The sequence below is a fragment of the Branchiostoma lanceolatum genome, chromosome 19, assembly GCF_035083965.1.
Source record: "Branchiostoma lanceolatum isolate klBraLanc5 chromosome 19, klBraLanc5.hap2, whole genome shotgun sequence".
NCBI classification, from domain to species: Eukaryota; Metazoa; Chordata; class Leptocardii; order Amphioxiformes; family Branchiostomatidae; genus Branchiostoma; species Branchiostoma lanceolatum.
Window position 1 is genome coordinate 2259651 of NC_089740.1, and position 19858 is coordinate 2279508.

A 19858-nucleotide genomic window follows, 5' to 3' on the forward strand; every position below is an offset into this window, starting at 1 on the left:
TAGACTGTTGTAACACTTACTTGATATAACTTGTTATGGAATATAGCGTGGTGGTTTAAGAAGAGAATTTAAACCGAGCATTTACATTGCTATTACAACAATTTACTTGATCATAGACATAGAACTACGCGTGTGATTGCTACTGTTGAATTCCCTTCTTTTCTTTTTGTTTACACCATAAAACCAATAAAGAACAAAGTTGGAGTTCACCCAGGGACGGGGGACTCCCCTTCTCCCACATTAAACGTCATCGACGATAACAACGCTTCTCTGGTGTCACTCCTGTTTCTTAGAGTCTTAGATGTTCACACCAATAGCTAACACCGTGCCCTCGTACCCCTTTCACCATCAACAAGACCAATCGATCGCATTGAAATTCAGATTCAAATCAGCCATGACCCGACAAAACACTTTCTAAGTTGCGTTAATGACTACGTCTGACAAAACAAACTCGCCAGTGAGATGGTTGAAGGTGTCAGCTTTAAAATGATGTTTTCAATTGACAAATTGACAATTTTGGCACTTTGGAAGTGATGAAACGTGCCTGCGATTCAACGTTTAGAAACAAATTGTTTCTACTACTTTTTAAACGTTAAATCGCGGGCACGTTCAATTACTTCCAAAGTGCCAAAATTGTCAATCTGAAAACATCATTTGAAGACTGACATCTTTTACCATCTCACTGGCGAGTTTGTTTTGTCAGATGTAGTCGTTAACGCAACTTATAAAGCGATTTGTCGGGTTATGGCTGATTCGAATCTGAGTTTCAATGCAATCGATTGGTCGGGGTGACCATGCAGGATACATTGAAGTGAAGTTACAGAGGATATCTTTCCAATAATCTGAATATTTTTCAAATATCACGAAGATACTACCAGTGTACTGAAAATCGCCGTAATTTAATTTTTAATTTAGCTAAAAACTACTAATAGAACGGTGTATCAAGTACCTTACCTTACATAGTCCCATCCTCATGCCTGAGGGTCGGGGACTATGTTAGCGTCCAGTACCAGCCTCCTCCACCCCCTCATGTCTCAGGCTCTGTGGGTGCATTCAGCCAGTGGGAGTCCCGTCATGTTTGTTTGTTTGTTTTATTAGGATCTCCATTAGTGGTTTTCCATACGCTATTCTTTCTGGAGTCCAAACATTGAAAGTAAATACCGAAACAAAACTTATATAAATAAATAGTAAACAAAGATAAGTGTAATAAAGCTGAAGATAATCGTGAGAGGCCAGGGGTCAAACTAAAATAATCAACATTATCTGCATATTTTTTAAACAATTTGAATTGAAGTAACAAAACTTGAATATATGACAATAACTTAATTTAAACGCAAAGCCGTTCTATAGAAGGCGGCACCGAAGGTGCCCGGTACGTTCGGCGCGTTCCGCGCGGTTCGAACAAGGTATAAGTAGGGTCACCTACGGTGCACCTACGGTGCCGATCATTTTGACACTCGCCGTCTTGACGTGCAGACCTACAAGCGATTTGCTCCCGCGGTAAAAGCCAACGCCGCTACCAGGCGTTTTAGGTTACAAAATGTTGACAACAAAGCCCAACACAATAAATAAATACAACACTACAACTGTCACGCTAGTGCCGGCGTGGTTCACGCCTGACTCACCACACCACTTTACTTATCTATAGTCCATACGATAGTGTACTTGTCTAGCAGCACTCCCTTCTTCATACATGTATGTTACGGTATGTGATTATAACGTGGTGGCTCAGCTTTGCGCTAACTGAGAATTTCGTGAACGTATGACTTGTTCAATTTACACGATCATGAAGTTACCTATAGTTAGTCCCGACTTACGCACTACTACTAGTTAGCATTACTCCTTCCCTCCTTCGTTTGAACAATTAACGTCTCGGGGAAATTTCAAAACAATCGTCTATTGCCAATCACACGACCTTATCCTTGAATGTATGAAACCTCCGTAATAGTTACTGAATGTTTCCTTCGTTTAGAAAATGCAAGTTGCTAATTATAATCTTGCTTGGTCCAACATTTTGTTGCGATATCCGTAACATTCACTCAACACTCACGTACGTCACATACCTGTTGTCACGCTACGGAAGGTTTTTGGGGAGGGGGGTAATAACATTACCGCGTCCGAAATCAAACGTCCCCTCTCACAGCGAAAACATAGCCACACTTACATGATGAGTTGCTTATAATTTTGCTTGGTACAACATAGTACCGCAAACATTCAGTTGTGATGTCCATAACGTTAGAACAAAGTCCACTCAACACTGGCAAGGTCAGGAAAGAGACAAACATCTATGCCGAGCTGGCCTGAGAACCCCATGACCCGGAGACATGACGTCGTATATATGGTGGCCACGTTATATTCAGTCCAACAGAAGTAAATACAGATTCCAAGAGTATTTGGGGAAGGCAGGAGAACTAGGGGTGAACTGCATTGGAATTTGTTACTCTGAATAGATTCATAACGAACACTGATTTCGGTGCATGAAGGACAAACCAGAGAGGTATTATTTTTAGGCTAATTTTACTCACGTAGTATTGTTTCAACGTTGCGGAAAATACAGTGTATTTCCGTCGGCCGTCACGAACCGCCACATTTTCTAGCATGCAGCAGACACTGGTAACATAATCTTCCGGTTATGTCATGCCCTTGTGCCGTTATATGATACTACAGTACAATGAAAACATGGTCCGGGGAGATATAACGTTACATAACGTAATATGTGGCATTTATATCAAACATGCTATTTACGATGTGATTAACTGTATCATCATTTTCTAACAGGCAATCTAACTTGTTATTTTGTTATTTCGTTCCCCACAAAATGACAATATTCGAAACAATGGACATCTAGATCTTTTATTGGACATGCTGAAATAGAGCATTCTTCATGGAAAACCGTGAAAGGTTGGACATTTCAACTTTTGATAAAATTTACATTTACACATCAAAATGAAACAAACGGATTCTAAGGGTAATTGACAATAAATGTAATGTTAGTTCATTACAATATGAGACAACAAACTCATAAATGTAAAACCATTACGTTATATGTCTTCAACATAAAGAGATACACTGCACATAAAAGGCCCTAAAATGACACATTTTTAAAATCATTCATATTGTAAGGACTAGATTGAGAGGATTGGACATATTGAAAAATATAATGCAGATTATACAGTCATCACATCAACACACCTGACTTCAGTACTTGGCAATTAATTTTCCTTGATTGCTGAAGTCCATAACTTCTGAAGATTTATGTAAAGTACTGTCCCCGATTAATGGGAACTCTATAGCCACCTTGATGGATACTCTTCTTGTCTCTCAGAATGTTCTGGTACAGTTGTCAGCATTAGGTGTCTGTCATAGAGTCAGGACATTTGTGTTCTGTATGGAGAAAGAAGATAATGTACAATGAGACTGATGCTATAGGTAACATACTTTTATGACTTTGTACCTTACTCGTTGCAATCATGATGTGACACAGAGTTTTTGTCTGAAGTAAAGGTATCAACAGCAGGGTATGTAAGGATGTGTGATAAGTGCACAATTTTTGCACCAGTTAACACAATTAAAAGCACAAGTCATCATTTCTTCCCAAAATCAAATTGTTTATAGATCTCATTTCTTCAATTTTCTACAGAAGTGGTGGCCTTGAGTAATGCATATGTATATAATGCCCAGGCTACAGTTTTCATCACTATGTAGTTATGAAGGCATTATTGCGAACACTTATTATCAAGAAACTTATACCTTGATGGTAGTGAGCAATGTTACAAAACAGTTATCATATTTGATAGGTAAGCATATCTAGAGGCCATATCTCTTCACACAGTTTGACTCAATGATATACAAGTATGAGAATTTTGCTAACAGCAAAGATTTAGAGATGTAAATTGCCTGTAATACTCTTGAATTCTACAAGACAATTTGTCAAGGATTGCTGTGCTGTACATATGCACTACCTACATGATAACTAGATAACTCTACTCTACTCTAGATTGCCATTGATGTAAATTTGCAATTGGGATTTAAACCATCTGTTGCAAGTTTCAACTCCTGTCATCGGGTCCTGTCCTGTCCTTTAATTAGATGTAGGTACTCTATAGCCTGACCTTCTCTTGTCTCTCAGGATGTTCTGGTAATACTCTTCAATTCTACTAGACATTGTCAAGCCATCATGGTGTACATTATAACTTGTACTTCATAACTAGGTTGGTAGTAACGTTAGATTAACATAAATTCGCTATTGAAATCAAAAACATCTGTTGCAAGTTTCAACCTCTGTCATGTATCCAGAGCGTACGTGGATATTTATTTGTGAGGAGTTTCTTTCAGTTACAGTAGCTTCTTGTCAACATGTGGGTTCGAATATACGGTGCGTTTTCACTATAACGTTACCTCCATTATATTCTGCATTTTAGTATCTTTTCCCCAAAATAAGTACAGGCATCCATGTCAATATGTACACTTGGTTTAGAACATGCATGTGGGTTAATTCAAGAAGCACAAGAAGTATAATAAAGATGTCTATTTGTAGAAAAGAAAATTACAGCTTCTGATGATAACAAATGGCCGTTACAGATGATATTTCAGAATAGTTATAAATCCCCCGTTAACCCCGGCTGTAGTCTTGAAATTAACAGTTTATAAAGACTCTGTTTGTTATAGATTGAGTCAGGAACCACACATGAGCAATCCTTATTAGTATTACCTCAATCACCGAACATGCACGCAATCCAACAGTCAGCTACAGTCAGGGTTTTCGCCGATAGCGCCCCCTCCCCGTTCATCGTCAGGTTGTTCGACGGCCGTGACTGAAAATCCCGTACGTTAGCAAAATCGTCCTACTGGTACTTTGAATGAACCAGGTTGGTAATGACGATTCTGTTTTCTTTCGACATATTGCCGAGACTGAGAGTTGAGATGCCGTGGGGTTTTCCTCCAGCATGGTGTACATTGCCGCCCTACGAAGTTGCCGTCAGCTGTTGCAGGAACGTGCACTGTGACCCTTGCACCCTCACCCCAGCCCAACTGATATGTAAACATACAAGTCACAACGTTTCCCGAGAATACTATGATAGTCAGACCTATGATGTTCCCCATGAAAGTTACTTCCCTTATTTGCTTACGTTCACAGGTGATGTTATGATGCCAAAACATGTGGTACTTTTGTTCATAAACAGGCTTACGAAACAAGCGGAGGAACTTACCGAGTCGATGCGTTGCCATCCCGTTTGCGGTCTACGTGCGGCAGTGCCGCTGACTATTTGACAGGTTTTCAAGCGTTGTCCCATCTCAGACGAAAGATTGCGGTGAAAGCGGCATTCCGATCTTTCTCAGAAAAGAAGGGGTCATTCTCTGATAATGGCCCATGACATAACGATGTTATTTATGCAGTAAAACTACTTCATATGCAGTAGTCTGCTGGTGCACGTACACGGATAGGATAGGTTGTATGGAACGGGGAAACGACTCCCTTTATTCATAATGCCATCATAATATAGCACCTTGAAGTGTAGGATATGCAATTCATAGCATTTCAGAAGTTTGACAAGGGACTTGCGGGAGCGCTTTTTCCGTGCGTCCGTCTCTCACGGTGTCCAGAGCACAACTGGGCGAACCCGGAAACGGCGCGCTCTTTTACGCGGTGCCATGTTCCATAGAGCCGGCATAGAGCATTAGGGCATTATATAGAACAGTTCTCCGTTTAATTGTATATAACACAGATATAATATTCTCTATAACTTACCAATGGGTTTGTAGAGCCTTTGCCCATTATGATCAGATATGTGAAGTGCCTCATTAGCAAAGTTTACATAGATTTGTTATTCCCGCTTCCCAAACTGCATCTGTTGTAAATATCCATCCATGTTAGAGAAGATATTAGATCATGAGATCCTCAATCGTTTTGGAAATTTGTCCGAATTTACATAATTGACCTGTATCCAAACCACTTGCGTCAATACTATGAATTTTCCTTGATTTACAATTAATGTATTACCCAGTTTTCTCATTACTTATGACATTTAGGTTGTGATTTGCTTTATTTCTGCCTTCCTCTCGAAACAAGTTATATAGGTGATGTCACCTATTAAATGTTTGACTGTTGTCTTGTTTGAAAGTCTACCACGGTGCCTTTGAATTTCAATGAAAAACTGCTAGAGGACCCACACTTATGTCGCTTCTTCCCTAGCACAAGAGCTATTTACCAACAACAACATGTACAGAATACGAGACAGTAAAAAATTCTGTTGCAGAACCAAGGAAAGTCGTAATGGCTCCACAATCTAACCAATTCTTTGACCAGGACTTAACCACATACCAATGTCAATGACATTCCATCTTGAGTTGTGCTGCTAAACCACTAACATAACTCGAAAAGATACCATCAAGGTAATAATGATCATGTGCCTAATTAATATTGCTAACAGACCGCACGAACCCGGGTGGAGCAAGTGGCCGCCGTGCCCTCTTTGGCTTCATCCGCTCCCACCGCAGCTGCTTGGCCGCCGGTGTTGCCGTGCTCCTCGCTGTGGGATTTTTCCCTCTGACGTTCATCAATAAAGAGGTAAATAATGCTGTACCGTAAAGCCTGTTGTCAAGCTATTTTTCTAGCATTTCAAGTCATTTATTCAACTCCACACAAAACGTGCAAGAGCAGGGATTAGCTAATGCCCCCCCCCCTGAATTGTGTTCCGATTTTTACAAAGGATTAATTCAAAATCAACGCAGGAGGTTGATTGCATTGTTAGATATGGTACACCTTGTGACATTGATAGATATAGTAAATCCTTCTTTAATGATGTACCAAAAAGAGTACTTACGAATGTTGTCGTGTTTAAACATAGTGATTCATAGTTTTATAATTGTTATTAGCGATGCTGGAATCAAATAAAACTACAAAACCAAATAGGTAGATAGGGTCTTCTAATAAAATAAATGTAATGAAAATTATCATTTACGAGAAAATGCATTATTTATGCAGATTAGGTGCTAAGTAGCATAACACATATTTCATTGACTTTTGCCTTTTGTCAAGCTAGATATACATGAAATATCTAGCTACCGTTCAACACATATGGAGTTTCTGCATTGATTATGCAAATTAGGTCTCACTGGCATAAGGTACATTCCCTTGCATTCACATTTCCCAAAGCTACCTATATCTCCATAAGGGAATCCTTACCATTAACCAAAAAACAGTTAAAGTGCCTGCATTATGCACTGAGGTACTTATTAGCATAACACAGATTTCCGCCGTAGTCACCGAAGGTACTTTTAAGCCAACATTTGCAAACAATACCGTCGGGCCTACTTGAGATATTATTTTTGAAAGTATTGTAGTATTGTCGGCATCATTATGCGAATTGTGACATAACTTACACAATTGATATCTAGTCATCTTGGTGTATACATTAGCTACCTACAAGGTGAGTATTACCTTCCTATCATTAAGAATTCAGTTCAGTTCAACACCAAGATTTTCTTGCCCAGGGCAGGTCATAAAGGGAGTGCTCCTACTGTGACCTGCCCAGCAGTTTGAGGGCTGAATTGAACCCACATAGCCACATAAATTCATAAAAGGATTAGATGTCTGCCAGCCAGGAACAATAGCAGGTACAGATTAACATAATGACTGTCAGAGAATTCAAAATATCTATTAAAAAGTAACATAATCCAATGAAGTTTCAATTAGATAAGATCTCTTGGATAAACAAGACAATACATCTACAGCTTTCAGTTTTGGAGAAATCAACCTTGTTCAAATTTTCAAACTTTCAAATCAACCCTGTCAACGTTGTGTCAGAGTATCTAAATTTATCTAAATTTCCCACATTAGCCTTCAAGTTGGTAGTTGTGTGTCTGGATATATGACTTGGAATTTTTGCGTCTTCTTGTTGTAGTAACCAGCATAGACTGGGGATTTGTAGAACAGTACATATAACTGCTAGGCAATGTCTCAAACTAAATCGAAAGCCAGTGTTGTAATTACTTTATTTCTTGGATAACTGTTCATGTCCTTCAAGCTAACTTCTTTATGGGTAGCCATACTTCAATTTTTTAACTGTTGTCTGTAGATTTCAAACAAGACTTGAAGAGTAACTTGTAGGTGGTAAACTGTCTCAGCCAGGCCTCCACTGATGTGCTCTGTACGGCTGCCAGACGCATACTGAAGCCTATAGTTCACATCATCCCGTGTTTATATGGTATTACTGGGGTCTTTTAGGTCATCCTTTGTGAGGTGACACAAAAAATGTCTCTCTCGGACGTCAGACGAGGAACAATGTGAAGACCCTATGGTGTTTTAACTAGCTTCAACCCTCACAGAGGGAATAATAAAGGAGATAAGAAATATCTTAGGAAATACAGCATTTCCTCATTATCTTCGCCGAATACTATAGTACTCGGGGAAGGTTATGTTTTTGTTAAGCCAGCTGTTGGGTGGGTCTGTATGTATGTCAAGAGCAAAACTCAAGAAACCTTTGATGAATCTTTATAATTTTTGGTAGGTGTGTAGTGGTTGTACAAAGGAAGGTCAAATTTGAAAATGGTTTACCTTGCGTTTGTCAACAGTACTGCAGCGGACTTTTAATTTTTGTGTGTTTGTATGTAGGCAAAAAAAGTGACGGAAACGTTGATGGATCTTCATGATTTTTGTAGGTGTGTAGATGTTGTGGAAACGGAGGTCAAGTTCAAAAATGATTCCCCTAGCATTTTCAATCGGTCCTGCCGCGGGCTTTGTGTTGATGTTATTTGTATGTGGACAGCATAACTCGAGAAGCTGTTGATGGTTCTGTATGATATTTAGTGGATGGGTAGGGTTTACAAAAAGAAAGGTCAGGTTCGATAATGGGCCTTCTAGCGGGTACCTAAAGTACTGTAGCGGAGCTTCAAAATTTTGGGGCATATTTTCTGCAAGTGCTATGGTCATGATTTTTTGTGTGGTAGATAGTTCATGCCACAGAAAGTAAGTTGTGTAAGTTTGGGCCACCTAGCGTCTTGTTTGGAACTGCAGTGGCTGTTTTTGTTTTGACCTTCGGACATGAATAACTTGAGAAGGGGTCGACAGATCGTCGTGAAGTTTGGTATGTAGAGAGCTCGGATGGTGCTTAACACAATCAATGACTAACTATGCAAATCAGGAGCTTATCTGCATAATTAGTAAGGATAGTTTCATAATGGAACATGTGACTGTGCTCCCGAAACAGGTCAACAGAGGCCCTTTCCTAAAAGTATAAATAAACAGATGGGGCACATAAATAAACAGATTTAGCACTCTCACTACACTCCAAGCAGATGTGTCGGTCCGGTTGGTTTTTAACGTGTTCAGATTAGGCATTTTTGTCCAACACACGGTTGGAGACATAACGAAAAGGGGACAAAATAGAAAGCCTGACAAAAAAAAACCTAAAAACACGTCAAAAACAAGCCGGACCCACTCTTCTGCTCAGAGAGTACACTGCACCAAAACTGCACCACTGCTACGAATTGGTGTGGTGTATGATCAAATTTCAAGGGGGTGATAAGCATGTAAATATTAATCACTCTCCATAATAAGCCTTGATTATTTGGCGAAGATAATGTGTTCGTGGAACTCTAGTTATTTATGCAATCAAGGTCAATCCATTGGGGTACTGTGTTCTTCTTAGACTGTGTCTGTTAGTAAGGTACCTATATCATGAGTATGAAATTCATAGAATTTACCGTTAAACAGATATGGGTTTTCCCACCAAATATGATCAAATATACCTTTTCCTCATTAAATATTCAAATTAAATTTCACTCTGACTAATAATGACTTTGATGTGCTCATCCTAAATAAACCTACCCACATTAATGTTTGACCGAAAATAATTAACATCTGATCATTTCGTCTCAACTTATACCACGTGAAAGAAGTGCTTCAAATGACGAAAGAAAAGGAAAGAAGGAGAACGGAGAAGAACAAAGTACACTAGCAAAAATGATATATTTCACCATACCAAGTAGTCAACTTTACGAGAAAATAATCATAATAGATAAATCTTTGTATTATTAACAGATTTTTCCTCCTAGCAAATTAACTGTAGCTAGCATCATATCTAGGCAGGAAACCATACCATCGGACATAACAGAAAATCTTCTCGATGTATGGCCCTCCAAGCCCCGGGTGTCCTGCGGTCTGACAGCGCGATTGGACATGGGAGCTGCCCACGGCGGCGAGTCAGAGTCTGGTTGTGCAGGATAATTGGCTAGCGGAAGATGTTGGTCGCATCATGTAGCAGACCACAGTAATTCAGACCTGCTAGCTAATTCATGGTTATCATGTAAGAAAGAGGCTGTCAAAAGACACCTACCTGAATTTTAGTCCATGAAAAACTTATATTGGCAGGGGTGTACTTTCTAAACTGAAATTTCAATTAAGAGCATAATTTTAACTTTTTAATCGGCAGAAACCGTACGTATTCAGCTATGTTTCCTAGAATTGACTACTGACCCCTCTTCATACCCTGATAATCACACCAACACACCAAACTTCTACAGCCCACAGACACCACAAACATCGATGAAAGTCTGATTTTTCAACACAATAGGAAGGTAAAAACCCTTACCTGTAACATCCAGCTCCAAAATACCAACAGATCCAAAAGTAAAGCCATTTTATATCTACCTTTACCAAGGGTACCAAACATATTTCCTATAGGCTCAAAGTGGGCCTTCTGCGCCTGCGCGGATTACTGGAGTGTGGTCAGCAATGTGCTCTTTTGTGTTTACCAGGGATCAATCTACACCTTGTTTAGAAGCACAAGCAAATACCAAAGGTTTTTGGTCCAATCACTAATGCATACAAGCTGAAATATCGTTATAATGAAGGATCTTGCTTGGCGATCTTGTAGCAAATCTCATGTGTGTACTGCCTGGGTTATGTGTCCGTGAGTGTGCCATGTTGACGATGACTGTACACAGCTGTCCTTTAACGTTAGTGTCCAGAGTGACAGCCGTGAGATCAGTGGCTTAGCTTAGCAACAAGAGAGCCTTGGAAACAATATCTTCTGCAGCCTCGTGCGTCGCTTGTCTTAGATGGCGGCCATGTTAGATATGGTAATGAGCAGAGGGACCGAACAGCTGAAAACACGGGCCAACTTATCGCGCCATTCAGAGCTCAGAGTAATAATTAGATCAGTCTGCTCTATTCCTTTTGGCGCGCAAGGATCCTGAGCGCCCTAAACGCGGCCCGTACCACTAGCTTCTAGTCTCCAAGGTGGCGGACCTGTCTATGGAAGCTAAAGTAGAAAGGCTGCGAAAATTCTATATGGCAGCTAAGTAGGCAAGCTCACAGAAACGGTCAAATAAAGAAAGAAGACTGGGCCCGGTAAAACACCCCTAAACCGACCCTTAGAGATTGGGACTAGGCTACATCATATCATGAAAACCTGTTTTTGATTTCCTTTTTTAGTGAAAATTAACCCCTCCTAAGGAGACTTCGCCAGGCTTACTGCACGAATGAGCGAGCTGGAACGTGAGAAGCTGACCTGGGTGCCAGCTGGGTCTGCCGGGCCTCCCGGGCCTACAGGAGAGAAGGGGCCCATGGGGCCAGCTGGGTCTGCCGGACCTCCCGGAGAGAAGGGGCCCATGAGGCCAGCTGGGTCTGCCGGGCCACCCTGGATTCCAGGAGAGAAGGGGCCCATGGGCCAGCTGGGTCTGCCGGGCCACCCGGGCCTCAAGGAGAGAAGGGGCCCATGGGGCCAGCTGGGTCTGCCGGGCTACCCGGGCCTCCAGGAGAGAAGGGGCCTGTGGGGCCAACTTGGTCAGCGGGGCCTCCTGGACCTCGAGGAGATAGGAAACCCATGGGACCGGCTGGCCCTGGGTCTGGCGGGGCACCAGTACAAAAGAGTCAGTATTCATTAGTATCATTTATTCAACCCTTGAAATTTCTTTCAAAATATTCCTTGCACTGAATGCTAAGTTGGACCGTGTAAAAATTATGGCCGTCGAAGTTTTTTTCGCAATCCGTAAAAGCCAAAGACAACCAGCAAAACAGGACACTGATTCCAACAAGATACATGATTTTTTTTTTCGTAAGTTAAGGACGTATAGCACCCGGACTTCCATCTCTAGATATCTGTTGTTACCCTTTTTTTCCAGTATCCCAATGTCCTCGTGGTTATTGGCCAACATTCTTGAAATCTGGAATCTGCTACCAGGTTTTTGGAACAACGAAAACCTTCAGTGAGGCGATCGAGACCTGTCGTCGACAAGGCGGTACCCTTGCTATGCCCCGCGACCACAAGACCAACCGCTTTTTAGCAGCAGAAGTCGGGAAATGGATAAGGCGGTGCGTCGACATCTGGCTTGGTCTGCACGATCGGCGCGAAGAAGGGCGCTTCGAGTGGGTGGATGGGACTCCTCTTGGCGACTTCAACGCGTGGTTTCCTAGGCAACCAGATGACTGGGAGGGCAGTGAAGATTGCGCTGCCTACACTTTCCGATCAATCGAAAAACCTTTCGAGTGGAACGACCTACCATGCTCCCGCCACCAACCCTTCATATGTCAATACAAGTTATATTTCTAGTAAGTAACAAAAAAGAAGCTTTTCAAGTAATCATTTTCACGTACGTTCTGGTGGCAGGTTGAACATTGCTTTTGTAAGGAGCGTTAACGGCCCACTGTGTGTCTGCAGTGTTGATATTGAAACAAAAAATTGAATTAATTGCTTCTGACCCCTATCAAGGGGAGCCTCCGGCGTTAAACCTCACTCATTAAGAAGCCAACTCCCTTCTTTACAACAGTAGGACTGTGGCATTGTCAAGATCCATTGCCACATGAAAACAAAACATCAAGGCGTATCTCCTCAATAAGAGGACTGACTGTTTTGCCTATGTATCATTATTAATATTGTCGTAATACCAAAACATGTTGAAGACATTTTACTGACGGTAGATCATACCTTTGCAGGCCGACATTTCGGAGCAAAGGTCTTAACGAAGCGGCACTGCAATCTGGTCTCTGATGATCTTAAATGACGCTGACAGAAATAAGCATAAAGCTGAGGTCAAATGAAGAGGCCGCGTGAGGAAACTGTTTCCTGAAGTTCACCATCACTGTTGTTGTGTTAAGTTCGTAGAATCTAATACAGAAATGATGACTCAGCGTGAAGTAGGTCTGTAACGAATAATAGACGTGCAAGGTTGTTGAAAAAAATAAACTGTTTACAACAGAGCAGAACGGATAAGAAACCATGCTGTCGACCGGGCCTATGGTCTTCTTCAGCATAACTGACCAGATTGGCCAGGTCTCGTGACCTTATAGAAGTATGACGTAAGCAGTGGGATAATGGCGGTCATTCATTTTGAAGAAGACCAGATATCTTGAGAAAAATTACATTTCTGCCGTAGTTTTATGTCTATCTATCACATAGAATCTCTCATGGGATGTTTCTCAGACATTCACGGTAGAACGTATTTCAAAGATTTCAATACAATTTCTAGTACCTTGAAGGGATGACTAATCCTTAGGAAAGTAATTTGGTGGCCAATGTCAAGGGAAAAAAATGTGTGTGAAATATAACCATAGCTTCTGGTTTTACTATTATTCTGTGTTTTCAATGATGTTTTTTAAATGATTCATAATCATAAGGATTTTAGATCTCACACTGTGTTATTTGTATGGTGTTAATATGGCTAATATCAATTGTATTAATTTCAATATATTTTCTTATACCTTGAAAGGAGGACTTAGAAAAGTGACAAAAATTTGGTTTTTAGTGGCCAAAGCCAAGGTCAAAAATTTTGTGTGCAATATGGCCATAGCTTGTTTTTTTAACTATTATTCTGTAAGTGTTTCATTTAAATGATTCATTATCATAAAAGCTTTAGTTCTCCCACTGTTATTTGTATGGTGTAAATATGGCTAACATTGATTGTATTTCATATATTTCAATGCGTGTTTTAGTACCTTGAAAATATTACTCATCTTCAGAAAAATTAAAAAGGTTTGGTGGTCTGATGGCCAAAGTCAAGGACCAGGAAAATTGTGTGAAATATGACCATATAGCTTCTTTCACTATTTTTCTTTGTTTTCATTAGAGTGATTCATAATCATACGAGTTATAAAATCTCACGGTGTTATTTGTATGGTATAAATATGGCAAGTGTTAATTGAGAAAAACAATATAATGACTTCATATTTTTCTAGAACTTATGATGATATTATGAGACCCTAGTAGCGCGGCACCCGGCATATAACGGGTTGCACCTCCATGATCTCTGTGCGACCCCCGGGATATGCCCGATTGGGGGTATTTTTAGATTGAGTGTGTGGCATCAGGGGACAGCACATCTGGGTTGCATATCATGCCTGCCAACTTAGGGGTCAGAGGTCAGGGGTCAACCTCGGGGTTATGCAATCCGATTATATCATCCCAGAAGCCTTTGCGAGGCTAATTTATTCAAGATGGCCGACAATCGTCTGCTAGACCAAGGATAATGTCCAATCATTAACTCACCTGTAGCAGTGCCTGCCTGATTTTTTTTGTCACATGGGCAAGGTTAATGTTGTCAGCAGTCTTCAGATAGTTTGTAGTCAATAAATACACACTTTTGATGTAGAATATGAAAGTATAATTATAGTTTAATGAAAAAAGTGTTTTATTGTTTTATTGCTGCTATTAACCCTTATAATAGACAGAATTGTACATGAGTGCAACATTTCTTGAGAGTACACAATGTTAGCTTTCCGATGATATATACCTTTATGGGGCTACTGTAAAGGAAAGTAACTAAAAATGAGCAATATCAAACTAGTACCCCTTGTTTGGAAGGTGTCTGGGAACCCCAGCAGTGGGGGCGTGTATTGGTATAGAACTCCAGCAGGACAAGGGTTATGAGAATGTAACTGAGTGTGGGATTTCCGTGACAAGCAATTGAACAACTGAACTGTACATGTATGCACTCCAGTCCATCGGCTGAAATATGGATACGTTGATCACGAATCAACAAAATCGTGACTTTAGGAGGACAGAATGTTTTCTACCTCTTGTCATGTGATACGTCTAGATCCTGCACCGCTTCATTGTTTTGGCGTGCAAATGTTGACAAGCTCTTTAACACTACACGGTATCGCAACAAAGCGGAGATAAAAAATAATGTTTACCTTCACATGGACTAGCCTAAGAAACAACTTCTCTCTTTATTGAATTACATAATGTTTACCTTCACATGGATTAGCATAAGAAACTACTACTCTCTTTATTAAATTACGTAATGTTTACCTTCACATGGCCTAGCCTAACAAACTACTACTCTGTTTATTAAATTACATAATGTTTACCTTCACATGGCCTAGCCTAGCAAACTACTACTCTGTTTATTAAATTACATAATGTTTACCTTCACATGGCCTAGCCTAACAAACTACTACTCTGTTTATTAAACTGCATAATGTTTACCTTCATATGCCCCAGCCTCATAAACTACTACTCTGTTTATTAAATTACATAATGTTTACCCTCACATGGCCTAGTCTAAGAAACTACTACTTTTTATTAAATTACATATTGTTTACCTTCACATGGCCTAGCCTAAGAAACTACTACTATGTTTTTTAAACTATATAATGTTTATTACCTTCGCGACGAATGGTTTCGTCGAGAAGGTTATGCGACGGTGCTTGTCTGTGTGTCTGTTAGTGAACAGAATAAGTCGAGAACGCCTGGATGGTTTGTTGTCGTAGTTGGTGTGTCGGTGTGTATGTGGCAAATCTCAAGATGATTAGATTTTGGGCGAAGTGTTTTGCATAATTAACGAGAAAAGTGTAAAAATGTGTTCAATTGTATGCTTTACTATGCGTTCTGGTTGCGACGGGGATATTGATACGGGTAGATTTGGGGCAAAGTTGGTCATGAGGGGTCATGAGGGGTCATGAGGCAGTCAGTTACATGTACTGCAGCTGCCAGGGACAAATTGGCTATCAGCCAGCTGTAGGGCAGATACAAGAGATAGGCTTGCCCATGCAGTAATGCTTTAAAGCACTAAAACAAGGGCTCAGAAAAGGATTCACCTTAATTGCAAGTCCCAAAAATTCTTATGCACCAGAAAGCCACATCTGTCTACTTTAGAATCATGCAAAGAAAATAGACAGTTGACCAGCTCGTTCTCTCGTAACAGCTGACAGACGAAAACAATCGTCAACTTTGACCTACTCCCAGCCTGGAAGAGTCCACTCGGAGCATGTGAAACCAAACCACAAAGATATCTCCTTACACCAATTAAAAGACTGAAACATACAAATTTTGACCAAAGTTGGATATACACGGCCTTATATGAGTAAGAACAGTCATTAATGCAGTGCCACAGCATGGGAATACCGAGCATGTCTGTGTGTCTGTTAGTGAACACGATAAGTCGAGAATTCTTGGAAGGATTGTCTTGGTATTTGGTATGTTGGTAGGTCTCGATGAAACCTGAAAATGATTAGATTTTGGGCCCCCTATCGGCTTGTTACGGTACTGCAGCGGAACTTCATGTTATGATATCTCGTGTTGTGGACATGCTATGGAACTGATTTTTAAGTGGTAGATAGCTCGTTGGGCAGAGAGTAAGTGGTATAGGCTTGGGCCCCCTAGCAACTTTTTTGGAACTGCAGGGGTAGGTTTTGCTTCAGACTTTGAAAGGGAATAACTCAAGAAGGGCTTGATGGAAGGTCATGATTTTTTGCATGTACATAGCTTGAGCGATGATGTACATGATTGGATACTTATTATGCAAATCAGTAACTAATTTGCATAATTAATGAGGAAAGTTTATACATTCATCAATTTCCATGATAGGACTCGCAAACATGTGACATATGTAACTGAGGAAGAGAGAAATATTAATAGATATCAGCTATGCAAATGAGAACCTCATTTACATAATCAATGAGAAAATAATATAACTCGAGATGGGCTTGATGGATGATCATGATTTTTGGTATGTAGATAGCTTATGTGATGCTTTGTATGATTGGATGATAATTATGCAAATCAAATTATAATTAATGAGGCAATTTTAAAAACCTGCTGTGTTCCATGATATGACTATTCAAATATGTGACATTTGTAACTGAGGAAGAGAGGAATGTCAATAGATAGAAATTATGCAAATGTAGGCCTAATTTGCATAATTCATGAGAAACTACTATCATTCCATACTAGTAAATAACGGCAATTTCATACTTGTTGCATTTAGAAGTTGTGTGAATGTGAACACCATTGAATCAAATTATGCTAATAAGGAGCTTATTTGCATTATTGATGAAAAATGTTAGCATAACCTTCTTTGTTAAGCTCATAATCATAACAAGGAGGTTTGGACAACTTATGTTATTTGGGTGAGGAGGATCAACTGGTATGATTTTTGATTGATGAAAAACACTCCTAATACGTCAGTCATAAAGGTCAAAATCATTTCGCGAAGGTATGAGGTCGTAGAACTCTTGTTTCACATGCCATGGCCTAGCCTAACAAACTTCTGCTCTGTTTATTCTTACTCTACCACATTTCATATGTATGGTGATCAGCTCCTGTCCTGCCACTTGCTACATAATGTAATTGAACACCACATGGTGTCTGCTATACCTCAAAAGAGCATTCCACTAATGAAGCGGATACTATGCCTCAATCCAGTTTTTTGTCAAAATTACATTAAGCTGAAGCCTGAATTGAACGCAGGGCAAACAATAAAGCGATCGAGTTCTTGAATTCCCTGAGGCCCCTTTCAAGAATGCCAGAGTTTAATGTATCAAATGTACAAATATCTCTGTATTCCATTACCGGATAGTCTTCAAACGTTTGTGTGTACTTTCCTAACTGTGTGATAGTCAATCGCCTGCTTTCGTTAAGCTTATGCCGTTATCGAGAATGGCCGGGTGCACAAAGCTGTTCTTGCAAGTACAGTACAAAAGACTACGGATGGGGATATATGAATTTAGAAAATGATAATTGTCGAGAATCAATGAAAGGAAGGACGCACATAGAATCAATCATAGAAGACGATGGACAACCAAGATTGTCGAAAAGACAGCTAAGGTAATTTAGCCAAAAGTCGGGTGCATTTGTAATTGCATGTCACTAAAAATATGATCTATTAGAAAATAATACTAGTACCCACATATGGAGTGGAATGTTCTTTTGAGAGCAATATAAATCAAATCACATAACACACCGAATCTACTTGTTGTTCAATTCGTTCCAATTACTTTTAAGTCATCATTTTCAAAATGGATTCGCTGTCCACCCATAGGAAGTTGTAATCATGTTTGTTAAGGGCGGTCAAAAACATTTCTGTTTGAATTATTCACGTGGAAGGGCGCACAATTCAAAGGGAAAGGGCGGATTGACAAAACTAAAGATAGTATAACTTCCCAACATGGAAGGCTCAGGTGCGCCCTCTGGCAGATGGAAGGTGAAGCGCTGCATCAAGGAAAGGAACAACATGAAGAGCTCCATCTTGGCCATCTGTTCACCAAGGCATACCCGGTGGCCTAAAGAAAAAGAGGGGGAGGGGGGTGTAACAAGAATAGTAAATAGCATCGTAATATCTCCCTGTAGTGACGTCACAAAATCTTTTTGACTGATCTGAACGACAAGAACTGAGTTTTGTTTCAATGTTTGTCTTCCAATTCTCTTTGACTTGTTTCGGATCAGAGGATAATGTGCCAACGAATGCTGGTATGCGGGAGTTTTGGTTAATCGACTAAGCAAGTCTGCAGGCGTCCACTTTTGATATATGTACCATACTCTGAAATATACGAAGGCAACCTACCTATAGGGTTCCAGCCTCTAAGTCTTAGCCTTCGAGACTTCAGTGCAAGCGCCTGAAAGAATCTCCGATCTTGTTGATATTCACCGTAGGCAGAAGTTTATATTTTTGGTCGGGATTTGTGGACGGATGTCAATGATTCTGGATAGGTAAGTTTCTGTTGGGGAGACGAAGGTCAAGTTCGAAGATGGGTCTTCTGGGAGGGGGGGGGGGTCCTTCGGTGCTGTAGTGGACCTTTTGTGTTTGTTTGTTGGTTTGTTCGATCGTTGGCGGGATAACTCGAGAGGCATTTGATGGATCGTGATAAAATCAGATGGGTTGGTGGGGTCGGGAATACGAAGGTCAATTTTGATTACGGTACTGTAGCGTAGTTCTTTATTTCCCTGGGTTGGTGTTGGAGGGGGGGTGTAGGTAGTCACACTTCTGCAAATATCAAATCCGAATGAGTTCCGTATTGATGATTTTTTGGCCTAGGTAAAGTTTTCAGGGAAGTTTTTTTTTTTGTACGTTGACCCATCGCCGTGCAGCCTTGCTATCGAATAAAACAACGACTTCCCCGGCTGCAAGCTTAACCTAAGTAAAACAAATGTCAATAACCCATTTCATACATTCGAGTACGCATGTGCAATGTCAAAGGTGAAGGCCCCTGAGACATAAACAGAATCCGTATTGGCCTTGTTACGCAATTCGAGACAAAGTCGAGACTTTAAATTTTTACACGTCAGATGCCATCACCTTTGACACGTACTGCACATGCGTACTCGAATGTACGGAAGGGCTTAAACGAAGCTCATACGGACTAGCACCCCCAGATTCACCACCAACACACACACACACACACACCACAACCATCATCAACACATGTAAAAAACGAACGCGGACATAAATGTTACCTATAAATAAAACAATTGAAACGAACAGGAACACGGATACAAAACTCCCACGCTGTGACTCACCGATACCAAACGGGATGAGCGCCTCGTGTTTGACGAAGTTTCCATCCTGGTCCAGGAAACGTTCCGGTTGGAACTGGTTTGGCTCCGGGAACAGCTTAGGGTCCATGTGTACGGACCACAGG

General features: G+C 40.5%; 1 protein-coding gene and 1 long non-coding RNA gene across 2 annotated transcripts; one reads left to right on the forward strand and one right to left on the reverse strand.

The window, feature by feature from the left end:
• Positions 1-2839: 2839 nt before the first annotated feature.
• Positions 2840-5653, reverse strand: LOC136425706 (uncharacterized). Its single transcript, XR_010754110.1, has 2 exons — positions 4712-5653; positions 2840-3384 (listed from the first exon to the last, which is right to left on the reverse strand). It is a non-coding gene; the product is annotated as an uncharacterized lncRNA (long non-coding RNA).
• A 5831-nt stretch (positions 5654-11484) lies between these two features.
• Positions 11485-12554, forward strand: LOC136425823 (pulmonary surfactant-associated protein D-like). Its single transcript, XM_066414763.1, has 2 exons — positions 11485-11874; positions 12186-12554. Exons 1-2 carry the CDS (start codon positions 11485-11487, stop codon positions 12552-12554), a joined length of 759 nt encoding a protein of 252 aa, XP_066270860.1.
• The last annotated feature ends 7304 nt before the right edge of the window (positions 12555-19858 follow it).